Genomic DNA, 12658 nt, shown 5'->3' with positions numbered 1-12658 from the left:
GTTACCCACCCACCCTTGCCAGCTTTTACATTCCTATGTTCATCAGCTATGGCTCATTATCAGCTTCAAAATAGAAGGGGGTGGAATCAAATCTCTTACAACTCACCAGTGCTTTTTTTCTGGAGGAACGCTGGGGTACGCATACCCCTACACGTTTTGTGAATCTTTGTACTTTTGTCTATTTGCTGTATTTATTTTTCCCAATTTGAACAATAAAATGGTGATTTTCTTGAGTCAAAATGAGAGTACCCCTAAACATTTTTTTAAAGGAAAAAAGCACTGCCGCTCACAGCTATTTCTATCCCCCAGAGTGGAGGCAATTCTCATCACAGACCGGACAAGTGGCTGTTTGTAAGCCACAACCCAAGGGGCCACAGATCAGTAGGGAGAGCACATGCCTCATATTCAAAAGGGTCCAGGTCTGAGCACTGATATCTCCAGTTAAATGGTTACAGGAAAAAGGACCAGGAAAGATTCCCCCTTTCTTAGACAATGTGGAGACAATGCCAGTCAGAGTGCACTGGCAATAGTGGGCTCTATAGAGCATGGGGAACCTGCGGCCCTCCAGATGTCATCAGAATTCAGCAAGTCCCCAGTCCCTGGACTGAATAATCCAATGGTCTGTTGCAGTATGAGAGTTTCCTCTGTCCACGATTCTGAGAAGGCAGCCATTGGCTGCTTCTGCAGTAGGGCCATTTAGCACTGCTGAGGTATTGCTTCACCTTAATCATCTGGAAGGAGTGAACCGGCTGGAGGATCAGCCTCCTCTGTGCATAGGCAGTTGGGGGACCACAGGAGCCTGTTATTATTTAATGGCGCTCTCTCACTCTCATATGGCAAACCAGCACTTTTCTTACGTGGGCATGTTCACATGCCCTGGTGCACAGACTTGGAAAGACTGGTCCCAAATGGGGGTCTTTTAAACTGACTAAAAATGTTGCATTTGAATAAGACATAGATACTAAACAGCTAAGGTCACAATACTAGGCACTGTGGGAGTCTGAAAAAATGTAGTCACCTGCCATTCATTGTGTTGTAGTTAAAGGTTTCTTCCTCAGTGAAGTATCTGATGTTTTCTATCGAAAATGCTCCCCCACCAATTACTCTGAAGATGTAGCTGCCAGCAGAATAAGCAAGATGGAGGTGAGTTTGCACAAGCTTTAACAGATAAAAAAACCCACACCCATTCACAAACAGCTGGGACAAAACTGCCATTTCTCCTATCACAGCAAGGTTACTGGAAGAAGAAGAAGAAGAGGAGGAGGAGGAGGAGGAGTTTTGATTTGATATCCCCCTTTATCACTACCCTAAGGAGTGGGTACTGTGGGTGGCGCTGTGGGTTAAACCACAGAGCCTAGGGCTTGCCGATTAGAAGGTCGGTGGTTCAAATCCCCACGACGGGGTGAGCTCCCATTGCTCGGTCCCTGCTCCTGCCAACCTAGCAGTTCGAAAGCACATCAAAGTGCAAGTAGATAAATAGGTACCGCTCCGGCGGGAAGGTAAACGGCGTTTCCGTGCGCTGCTCTGGTTCTCCAGAAGCGGCTTAGTCATGCTGGCCACATGACCTGGAAGCTGTACGCCGGCTCCCTTGGCCAATAAAGCGAGATGAGCGCCGCAACCCCAGAGTCGGTCACGACTGGACCTAATGGTCAGGGGTCCCTTTACCTTGACCTTTAAGGAGTCTCTAAGCGGCTGACATTCTCCTTTCCCTTCCTCCCCCACAACAAACAAGCCGGGAACCCACTCCCAGAGGATACCAGTCACTGAGAGGTCAGGGGAAATCAACAAGACTATTTCCTTCTGTATCTCGCCTGATAAAGGTTGCCAACCAGGGCAGTTTTAGAGCCATTCCTAGACCTGAAACCAAATTAAAATGGGTCAAAATAACCCATTTCCTCTGGGCATGCTGGTACGTGGGCCACCACAATCCTCCCAGGCACCTTTCCCTTTAAAAAAATTAGGATATCCTATTCCTGGATCTCCTGTGTATCCCATCGAGTGAAGACTTGCCTCTGGCCACTAAGCTAAGCTCATGGCAGAGGTTTCCTGGCCGTGTCCTTAGCCATGATGCAAGATCAGTTGGGGTCTACTGTTAGTACAAATGTATACCTGCCAGACAATTTTCTTGCCTTCAAGGGTGTCACATAGCAGCTAGGGACTCTTGAGGAATTTGTTCTTGGTGCATTTTGATACATACTGACCCAATCAACACCACTCAAACCAAGGTGCAGATCAGAAGTTATCCTTCAGATGCCACACCTCTCCAGAGTTCACGATGCAGTTCTCAGTTCAAAAAGAAAACGCATCAAATTGCATATTTTGAGAGAAAATGTATTAAAAACATGTATCTAGATGTAGATTTGAAAATTAACGTGGACATGGGGTGGAATGGGCTTTCGAACAAATACAAAAATGAAAGGGACTGGAAACAGTCTTCTCTGTCCTTCCCTAGCAACAACAGGGCTTCCTCTGATTGGCCTTCAGATTGGAAGTCCCCAGCGAAAATGTCTTGGGTCATACTGGCCCCAAAGCCTGGGCACCCTGGCATTGACCTAGGTGCCTCCATCTTACCCTCCCCCCAGCCTTTGAACAATATGCTCAGTGGAGATGGTAGTGCCACTGTATTCTGCTCTGGTCAGACCTCACCTGGAGTACTGTGTCCAGTTCTGGGCACCACAGTTCAAGAAGGACACTGACAAACTGGAACGTGTCCAGAGGAGGGCAACCAAAATGGTCAAAGGCCTGGAAACGATGCCTTATGAGGAACGGCTAAGGGAGCTGGGCATGTTTAGCCTGGAGAAGAGGAGGTTAAGGGGTGATATGATAGCCATGTTCAAATATATAAAAGGATGTCACATGGAGGAGGGAGAAAGGTTTTCTGCTGCTCCAGAGAAGCGGACACGGAGCAATGGATCCAAACTACAAGAAAGAAGATTCCACCTAAACATTAGGAAGAACTTCCTGACAGTAAGAGCTGTTCAACAGTGGAATTTGCTGCCAAGGAGTGGGGTGAAGTCTCCTTCTTTGGAGGTCTTTAAGCAGAGGCTTGACAACCATATGTCAGGAGTGCTCTGATGGTGTTTCCTGCTTGGCAGGGGGTTGGACTCGATGGCACTCTATGATTCTATGAGATTCACTGATTTCAGTTCAGCAAAGCGACAAAATGCCATCAAAAACAAAGCTCAGCCCTTACCTTCCATTGAAACGTCCTGAGTCTCCTGTCACCATATCTTGGATCAAAAAAGAAGGGTAAAACACTGCAAATGAATCAAACAGGTATGGTATCACCATGTGTCTTCTGCCTGGCACCCACCATTCCTTAATTAACTTCATCTATAAGCCTCACAGATCTGACCTACCCAGACACCCCACTTCACCCCAGCCTTACCATCATTGAAGGAGAAGCAAGGCATCTCGGGGTCTTTCTTGATACAATCGAAGTAGCGCTTGTTCTTGACTGTAGTCTCATTCTTAGTGGAAGTAATGTCAAAAGCTAGCCTCTTGCCTGGGGGACATCCAATGTAGACAGTCGACACGTAACTGCCCTGTGGGGGCAAGTAAATTGGAAAAGAGAAGTGGCCTTTTTTTTCTTTCTTTCTTTTTTAGATCACTGGATTGCAAACTCCCTCTCTTAAAGGACCCCTTTTCACTTCTGTGTCTGCTGTGGAATCCCTGCATGTTGCAGAGGATAATTTGGACAGGCATCCCCTCGGAGGACCCCTCAGTCAATGCCTAAGGTACCTTCACCTTGACCTTCATGAAGGTTCCCTAGATTACAGGTGGTACATGACCCCAGTCAAGCTTGCAAAAATTTACCACTTGCCTGATAATAAATGTTGGAAATGTAAAGAAAATGAAGGTACCTTTTTTTCACCTTTGGTGGACGTGCCCTAAGATTAAGGCGTTCTGGGAAATGATATATAATGAATTGAAAAAGGTATTTAAATATACCTTTCTGAAGAAACCAGAGGCCTTTCTCTTGGGTATTGTCGGCCAAACGGTGCCAAAGAAGGATAGAACATTCTTTATGTATGCTACAACAGCAGCAAGAATACTCATCACAAAGTACTGGAAGACACAAGATCTACCCACCTTGGAAGAATGGCAGATGAAGGTGATAGACTATATGGGACTGGCAGAAATGACGGGCAGAATCCGAGACCAGGGAAGAGAGACAGCGGAAGAAGATTGGAAGAAATTTAAGGACTATCTTAAGAAATATTGCAAAATTAATGAGTGTTAGAATGGCGTTGGCCTAGAAATTGCGTGGTTTTCAGCTGAATTGGATAAGTAACAAGAAAAGAAGGGTTAAAAGTTTAAATGAAATTAAGGGGAAGGATTTGCTGAACTAACATAATAGAAATTGGAATACAGAGAGGGGAGGTATGGGGAAGTCGGGAAAGTAAGGTATAAGAAAAAAAGGGAATGAAATTATACTTGTTCTTTTTTGTTTTGTTTTGTTTTGTTTGTCTGTGCTATATTATTGTTTTATTTTGCTTTTATATAATTATTGGAAAACTCAATAAAATTCTTTTTAAAAAAAAAAAAATTAAAAATGAAGGGTTCCCTAGAATACACCCGATAGGACTCACCACGTTTTCGTACTAGTTCTGCTCCTCTGCCTTGGAACAGAAGTCTGGCCTGCAGGACTTTTTTTGATTATTTTTTTCTGGCAAGGCAAGGATTGCACCTCCTGGCAGGTGTCGGACGGAAGGCAACAGGCAGACTTTGTTGTGCCCCTGCTGTGGCCGCTCCTCACGGAGGTTGCCAGCTGGTCACAGCGTTTGCCCTCTCAACTTGGTGAGCCCCTGGTGGGAGCGGTGGCTGATGATCCTTGGCTGGCTTGGTGGTGTCTCAGCAGCACCAGAGCCGCAGCTACAGCAGGCCTAGGAGGAGGGCGGTGGAGACCAGGCTGAGGTGCAAAGAGCTGCGGCCGCCTGTCCTTGGCTGCACAGCACAAGAGCAGGTGACAGCGGGTCCCAGCTGAGGGGGCAGCTTTCCTTCTATCTCCTGCTGCAGGGCACATGCCTCAACCAAGGGAGGCCCTGGGGAAGAAGTGGTGCAGGCCAGAAAAGTCCAGACTCCAGCTGGCAGGAGTTCCGCCCAGGGGTGAGCACCCCTTAGCCGGCCATGAGGAGAAAGAGGCACCACAGCTTGGGTGCGGCTTACCTCCCCGTGGCTCCTTGTCATGGGGGTGCCCGGTTGCGCCTCCTCATAATTCTGCACCTGGGACTACGGACCCCCTCGTCCCCCTCACATTATGCCACAGTCTGTGTCAGGGAACTGCCATCGGAGCCAGGAGTGGAGGTAAGGCTCTCCAGTGATGCCGGAGAAGGGCCCAGCAGGGAGAGAGGGAACTCATCCACTGAGGAAGGAAATCAGTGTGACACCAGGAAGAAAGGGGAGCAGGGGAGGGCTTCGGAGAGATGTCTCCAGGACTCTTCCACAGAAACTAGCGGGGAGAGCACAGGTCCTCCGCTGCCCACGCCCACCCTGCGCAGAAGACCTCCGCGCAGGGAGGCTAGGCGGAGACTTGGCGTCAAAGAACTTTTATGCTGGAAGAAGTTCAGGAAACGCCCACTGACGGATTCTGCCAGTGACTGACACAGCCGCGGAGTAAGGGCTGTGCAGCCAGGGAAAGGTTTAACCAGGCAACTTTGGCAAGAGTAGAGGCAACTTACGCACGAGCAACCCCAATTCCCATTACAGTCTGGAGAAGAAAAACATGGCTTGCTTAATTTGCCACTCAACAAAGGCACAAAAGCAAGGCCAGTCAAGGTGGCCGCCACGATTCTGAACAATTCCCACAGCTGTAGGCTCCAGAGGAAGATTATTCATGGCAAACAAGCTGCCTTTTCAGAATTACCGAGCTTCTCCCAGACAAGCTTTCAAAAAATTTCAGCATTGGTACAGGAAGCTGGTACTATGGTGGGGAGGGATTCAGACTGGAAATCCTGAGTATCAGGTGCCAACTGCCTCCTCTAGGGCTGCTACCAGGAGGAGAGAATTGAGAGAAATTATCTTCCCTTCAGGGGGGACGCAGGTGGCGCTGTGGGTTAAAGCCTCAGCGCCTAGGACTTGCCGATCGAAAGGTCGGCGGTTCGAATCCCTGTGGCGGGGTGCGCTCCCGCTGCTCGGTCCCAGCGCCTGCCAACCTAGCAGTTCGAAAGCACCTCCGGGTGCAAGTAGATAAATAGGGACCGCTTACTAGCGGGAAGGTAAACGGCGTTTCCGTGTGCGGCTCTGGCTGCCAGAGCAGCGATGTCACGCTGGCCACGGTGACCCGGAAGTGTCTCCGGACAGCGCTGGCCCCTGGCCTCTTAAGTGAGATGGGCGCACAACCCCAGAGTCTGTCAAAACTGGCCCTTACGGGCAGGGGTACCTTTACCTTTACCTTTTATCTTCCCTTCAAGCAATCCAAGCCACCCTTACCCTGATCCGTGGTCCATTGGATGTGTACTCGTAGCAGTTCATTCCCGAGTGTGCAACCTGGGGAAAGTAAATACAAGCCAAGCAAATGTCAGGGGAAAGGCAAATTCTAGCCACTTGTATACCAGAGGAGTACAACTCAACAGACCAGAAACAAGAACAGAAACAGATCAGAAACGAGCAGCAGTGTGGCAAGAGGCTGATTTCATGTGCCACCTTTGGTACATTGAAGCGGCTCCGGGTGGCCTATCCTAGCCCAAGAGCAACAATGTTGTGATAGAAGACAAGACTCTGGAACTTCAGCAAAGACTGCCTTCTTACCTTTAAGCCAAAAGAACTCTTCAGAAGGTTCTTCCCACTCAGCTGCTGATACGGGTAAACACCTTTGTCATGAATTTCTATCTGTTGTTGTGAGGACGAAGAGATGGAGTGGTGCAAAAGAAACAAGGAGTTTAAAATGGAATCAGTTTTAATAAGAAACCAGCTCTCTAATGGCATTTCCCCCTTGTGAGCCACTCAATGGTGCAGAATGGATGGCCAAGAAGACTCATAACAAATCTTGCCACCCTCTAAGCACATGTCAGGAATCTTTGCTTCCCAGTGATGCACCCTTAAATAACGCGGTGCTTCTTCTCAGTACTGACATTTCTGGCTGTTGTTTATATTGGTTCTAATGATATATAATCCTGTGATTTAACATATATTTTGTATTCCATCCTGGAACCTTGAGGTGAAGAGAGGCTATAAATCATATAATGTGGTTATGGAAGAAACAAGACCTTCTGGGATGCAATGCTATAAGCTCCTCCATCGTAGACTCAGGATGTGTGTGTGTGTAAATAAGCTATATATGACATAAAGACGTCACATTCCGAGGAAACAGAACCTTGGGTAAGCGCCTGGAATCACACAAAGCTCAGAGACTGGGGTGGCACCAAGAAAGTAAATATTTGTAGGCCTTCTTTACACTTGCAAAAAGGCACTCTGTATATGCTCAGAGATGCCAGAAATTTTGCACAAACAAAAGTTGGCAAGCATAGTTCCAAATATGTCTCAAAATAAGAAGGGGGTTCAGGTTTCTCACATTTCAACATGCTGATCGGAGCAAGCCTGCATTTCTGACTTTCCAAGGAGGATTTTGCCTCATTTCATCATCTAGGATTTTTAGAGGCCCTTACCTCATATCGTACTGAACCTCTGCTGATGAGCTCTTGCCTATGTAGACGTGTATGAATATATTCAGGATGGGCTAAGATGAGAGTGAGCCATATGTTTTGGAGAGAATTTTCATCTGCTGACTCCCCCACTGCAAGCAAAATGAAAAAGCTATCAGCCAATGCAAAAGAATAGGGCATGTACATGTGGAACAGAATGTTGGTGCTTGCCATGAATATTCTTCTCGCTGGGCATGCAACAACCATCTGAGATATGACCCCCTCTTACTTCTTGGCAGTAGCACCCTAGCTATGGAAAACTCTCTGCTTCGAGCTCTGACTGATGCCAAAGTTGGTTATCTTTCGGCACCAGCAGAAGACTCATTTCCACCAGGCTTTTTGAGCAGGCTGCTTTGAGTTTGAGGGCTATTGTCTGTCTACTGGGTCACATGGCTATTTGATCTGATATATTGTATTTAATAGGCAGAGGATGACTGTATTCTATTTATTCTATTCTAGTAAAGGTAAAGGGACCCCTGACCGTTAGGTCCAGTCGTGACCGACTCTGGGGTTGCGGCGCTCATCTCACTTTACTGACCGAGGGAGCCGGTGTACAGCTTCCGGGTCATGTGGCCAGCATCACTAAGCCGCTTCTGGCAAACCAGAGCAGCGAACGGAAACGCCGTTTACCTTCCCACCAGAGTGGTACCTATTTATCTACTTGCACTTTAACGTGCTTTCGAACTGCTAGGTTGGCAGGAGCAGGGACCGAACAACGGGAGCTCACCCCGTCGCGGGGATTCAAACCACCGACCTTCTGATCGGCAAGCCCTAGGCTCTGTGGTTTAACCCACAGCACCACCCGCATCCCTTCTATTCTAGTATATTCCATTTTGTTCTTATTGTTTTTTGAATTGTTGTGGCCCACCATAAGATCCCTTGAAGAGGGATGGAACATAAATCTTGTAAATAAGTAACATTGCTGAGAAGAAAACCTGTGATCACGGTTTTCCTGGAGACCTCTCCCGTCTGGGGTGGGGTGCCAGGAGCAGGTCAGTAATAACTCACATGGTGTCAGTGAAGTTAACTTTTTATTCAGAGAAACAAAGAGCTCCAGAGACCAGGCCTAGTGAGCACAGCAACTCTTCCCGTTAGATCTTGCCCCAATGAGGCAGTTACAAGGACTGAAGGTCCCTATCTTCCCACAGTGGCCTACACTTCTTCCTGCCCCAGGTCCTTCCCAAGCAATCTGAGCCTTTTCCGCCTTGTTTGTCTCTGCTCCAGCCTCTTCAGGTTCTGGGAGGAGGAGAGCTGGTCACAGCAAGAGGGGGAGACACCCTGGCTTCTTCACCAGCCTGACCCATCTCTGCTTCTTGCCCCTCCCTCCTCTCCAGCCTCCGCTTCTGCCTCTAATTCTGGACTGCTCTCTGCCACCACCTCTTCCTGCTCATTAAACCTTGTTACCTCTTCAGCTTCCTCCTCCCAGTCTACTCCCTCTGACCACTCATCATAGTATATTGTATTTTAAAATGGGGTTTCAGAGTTTTTAGGGGTTTTTGAATGTTTTATGTAGTTTTTCAATTTCATTGTTCTGTATGGGACAATGACAATAAAGATACTGTATATCGTATATCGTATATATATATCGTATATCGTATATCCTTGCCCCACCACCACTCCCCGGGCTCTGAGCCTTCTTCCCTTGGGGATTCCCCACCTGGTTCCTCCCCACCCCCCACCCATTCCTCTGTGTCCAGCCAATCCATGACATCCCCTCTGCCAGCCCCTCAGTTCTGTTCCGTGTCTGTGCTACTGCAGAACCAGAAATCAGAAGAAAAGCCGGGAGGATCACAAGTCAAAATTAGGAGGAAGCATAGCCTAGGCCAGCTCGTTTTACCACTGCAAAACATCCACATATACAGGGTGAGTCTTTTAAAAGAGGCCCCATGGAACATGTGTACTCTGTATCCACAGGACCTCTTTTGTGTGTGTGTGTGTGTGTGTGTGTGTGTGTGTATAAACACCTTATGGGGGGTCGTGTTGACATCATGGCTTCACTGAGTGTGGCCTTAGATATCACCACATGCCCAAGAAACAAGAAGTTCACAGTAGATATCAACATTACATTCTCAGTTGGGTGTGGGAGATGCCCTGTAACTGCTGTGTTTTATGTGACAGATCCACCGCTCCCTTCCTCCATCACAGTAGTTCCTGAGCTCAACACCCCTTACTGCTCTGTTTCGTTGTTCTCATGCTCAGGTACAGAGAGAAGGTGTATTCGGTGTGCTTGTCCAGGTAGAGCTTGGAAGGCAGTAGGTTTTCAGGCATCTGATCGTACATCTTGATGTAGTTGGCCATGTCGACATAGATGCCTGCCGAGGTGTTCCAGTTGCTTGCCACATAGGTGTAGTATTCCTGGGAAGCAAGAAAATGATCATCTTCCACTCCCCGCCCCCACCCTTTGTCTCTTCCTTCCAAGTGCTCCATAAACTGTACCTTAGTCATGGTTGCAACAGCCCTGGAAAGTAGGCCAGTATTGCTATCCATTGACAGTGTGATTGGTAAGTATTGGCTTGCCTAAGGTAAGGCATACAGTGAAGATAGGGGCAAAGCCCAGGTGCAAACTTGGGTGTTGCGGCAGTTAAAGGTGAAGCATGTTGGTTAGGAAAAGGAAAGACTCATACATCAAAATTATGACTGTTTCGGAAGAAGATTGGAAGAAATTTAAAGACTATTTACAGAAATATAGTAAAATTAATGAATGTTAGAATGATGTCGGAATGAAATTAAGTGGTTTTTAGCAGTAATGCTATAAAGGAGCATGTGAAAATGGTTTGTAAACAGGCAAAAAAGTAAAGCTATAATATACTAAGATGAAGCATTAAGATAAAAACAAGGAGGGAAAGAATTTGCTGAATTAACCAACTGAGCTGGAATACAAAAAAGGGAGGTGTGAGGAGGTCAGGGAAATATGTAAATGAAAGAAAAGCATGGAAAGATGGATTTATTTTCAATTGCTTTTATTTTTTCTGTATCTTGTATTTTTGTTTCTTTTTTTTCTTCTATCTTTTTCTGATTTCTGTAACCTTTTTTGAAACTTCAATAAATATCATTTTTAAAAAAATTATGACTGTTTCTTTACTAAATGATTCATATTGCATGTGTGTCTATCACACATCAACTGACTGTCAAATCCCTTAGCAAGCAGTAAAAAAAAAAATGCTGTCTTCAGGAAACACAACAGTATTCCTCTCTCTCCTTGAATATCAAAATCACTTTTTTTTTATTTTTTTACTTAAAAAAGAAAGTTTAAGACTAGGTTAATGTTAATCATGGAGTGGTGAGGGCAGTTGTTTCTAAGGAATGCTTTTCAAAAAATTTGTTCTTACCGCATCTTCTTTCTTGTTCTTCCACCATCTCCATGTGGGGTCATGGACTGGGTCAGCATAAGCCTAGGGAGAAAAAAAGAATTGGTAAGGGTGAGTTTGAAGACAGACAGGCACACAAAAACTATCACTAAATTAGCAGCAAAACCTGTTTAGAAATGCAGAAATAATATACAATTTTATTTAGTGTGGGACAGCATAGAAACCTCCCTGCTGTGGTCCACCCAAGCAGAGGTCATGGCAACCGATCTGGGTGGATGAAGTGGCAGGTGGTGGCAGCTCCTAAGAGGAAGGGGTTGAAGAAAGACAGACGGTGGCATGAGAGATAGTAAGCTGGCATGTTGGAATCCTGGAAGCCAAGACCCAAGTTTGGTGGGAGAAGCCCAGCAGAGATTTAACATCACAAAAACATGCCGGAGAGAAATATAGTCTGTGAAACCTTTAAAATATGCCCTTTTGAGTCCCAAAATGTTCCCTTCTAGAAGCTCTTTCCATCTGTCCCATTTCCCTGGCACAGAGCCAGACCACATGTTCGGCAAGTCATAAAAAGGTTTACTTACAAAATGCAAAGGTCAGATTCATGTGCTTTTCCATACAGCGGTCAGAAAATATGCACAGGCATTTAAAACACTGTGTAGTTACAGAAGGCAAAAGTTTCTAAACTATTGTTAGAGGAATAAAATGCTAGAGAGAATGCAGGCTGGGGAAACCCAGCTGGATGGGCGGGGTATAAATAAACTAGTATTACTACTAATACTTTGGCCACCTCATGAGAAGAGAAGACTCCCTGGAAAAGACCCTGATGTTGGGAAAGATGGAGGGCGCAAGGAGAAGGGGACGACAGAGGACAAGATGGTTGGACAGTGTTCTCGAAGGTACCAGCATGAGTTTGACCAAACTGCAGGAGGCAGTGGAAGACAGGAGTGCCTGGCATGCTCTGTTCCAGGGGGTCACGAAGAGTCGGAGATGACTAAACGACTGAACAACTACTACTACGATTATTATTAATTACTATTATGAAACAAAGGATGCTGGTTAAAGTCATGAGGCTGGAGTGACCAGTTCAGAGCTCCTTACATACTGAAGTCCACATGGGGAATGAAAGATACCAAAGGCTTGGTCACCCATTTCTTCTCCAGGCTTAGCCTATGGTTTAACCCCTTCATGCTCTTATTAGATCGAAACACGCTAGAGTTATAGGAGGCTAGACCTTTACATAGGCCTTCCCTCTGACTATTGGAAGTGGGGTGCCTGCTGTGCTATTTAAGGAGACAGTGGAGACAGAAGATTCTTATATGCTTATGATGATGAGTGAAGCATCTCTCACTTGGACAAGAAGGATGTAATCAAAGAAAAAACTGCCAGGAGATGTAATAGCCATGTTCAACTCGTTGGAGATAAGAAATGAAATACTGAAACAGAACTATGTTAAAAGGTTATATATTGAAGGAAACTCAATTATTATCTTTAGAGAGATTCCTTCGAGATTTCTTCGAAGGAGAGACCCATATAAAAAACTAACAAATCTTTTGAAGAAAAATGGGATCTTGTATAGATGGGAGTTTCCGGAAGGTATTTCATTCTATTTCAAAGAAAAAAGGTTCAAGCTGTCTACCATCTCAGAACTTCAAAAATTTGCGAGGAGATATGAGAAGGATCTGGGAAAAATGATGGGGGCGGAGGAGGTAG

General features: G+C 46.1%; 1 protein-coding gene and 1 long non-coding RNA gene across 9 annotated transcripts in view; both read right to left on the bottom strand.

Moving 5' to 3' along the window:
* Positions 1–12658, bottom strand: part of LOC310851820 — a 626966-nt gene that overhangs the window by 332576 nt on the left and 281732 nt on the right. The window lies entirely within an intron of this gene.
* The window catches only part of CATSPERG (cation channel sperm associated auxiliary subunit gamma), a gene marked incomplete at its 5' end in the record, with an annotated part of 48694 nt that overhangs the window by 6115 nt on the left and 29921 nt on the right, over positions 1–12658 (bottom strand). For all 8 annotated transcript variants that reach the window (XM_083753615.1, XM_083753618.1, XM_083753621.1 and 5 more), the window contains 8 exons: positions 1019–1117; positions 3194–3257; positions 3389–3545; positions 6433–6489; positions 6751–6831; positions 7608–7735; positions 9815–9998; positions 10973–11035. In XM_083753615.1, coding sequence (XP_083609741.1) covers positions 1019–1117; positions 3194–3257; positions 3389–3545; positions 6433–6489; positions 6751–6831; positions 7608–7735; positions 9815–9998; positions 10973–11035 — 833 coding nt within the window. The remainder of the gene's footprint in view (positions 1–1018; positions 1118–3193; positions 3258–3388; positions 3546–6432; positions 6490–6750; positions 6832–7607; positions 7736–9814; positions 9999–10972; positions 11036–12658) is intronic.

This window comes from Podarcis gaigeae (genome assembly GCF_964106915.1).
Source record: "Podarcis gaigeae genome assembly, chromosome: 8".
Classification (NCBI taxonomy): domain Eukaryota; kingdom Metazoa; phylum Chordata; class Lepidosauria; order Squamata; family Lacertidae; genus Podarcis; species Podarcis gaigeae.
The sequence above is the reverse complement of the archived record's forward strand: the minus strand, read 5'-3'. Positions and strand labels throughout refer to the sequence as shown.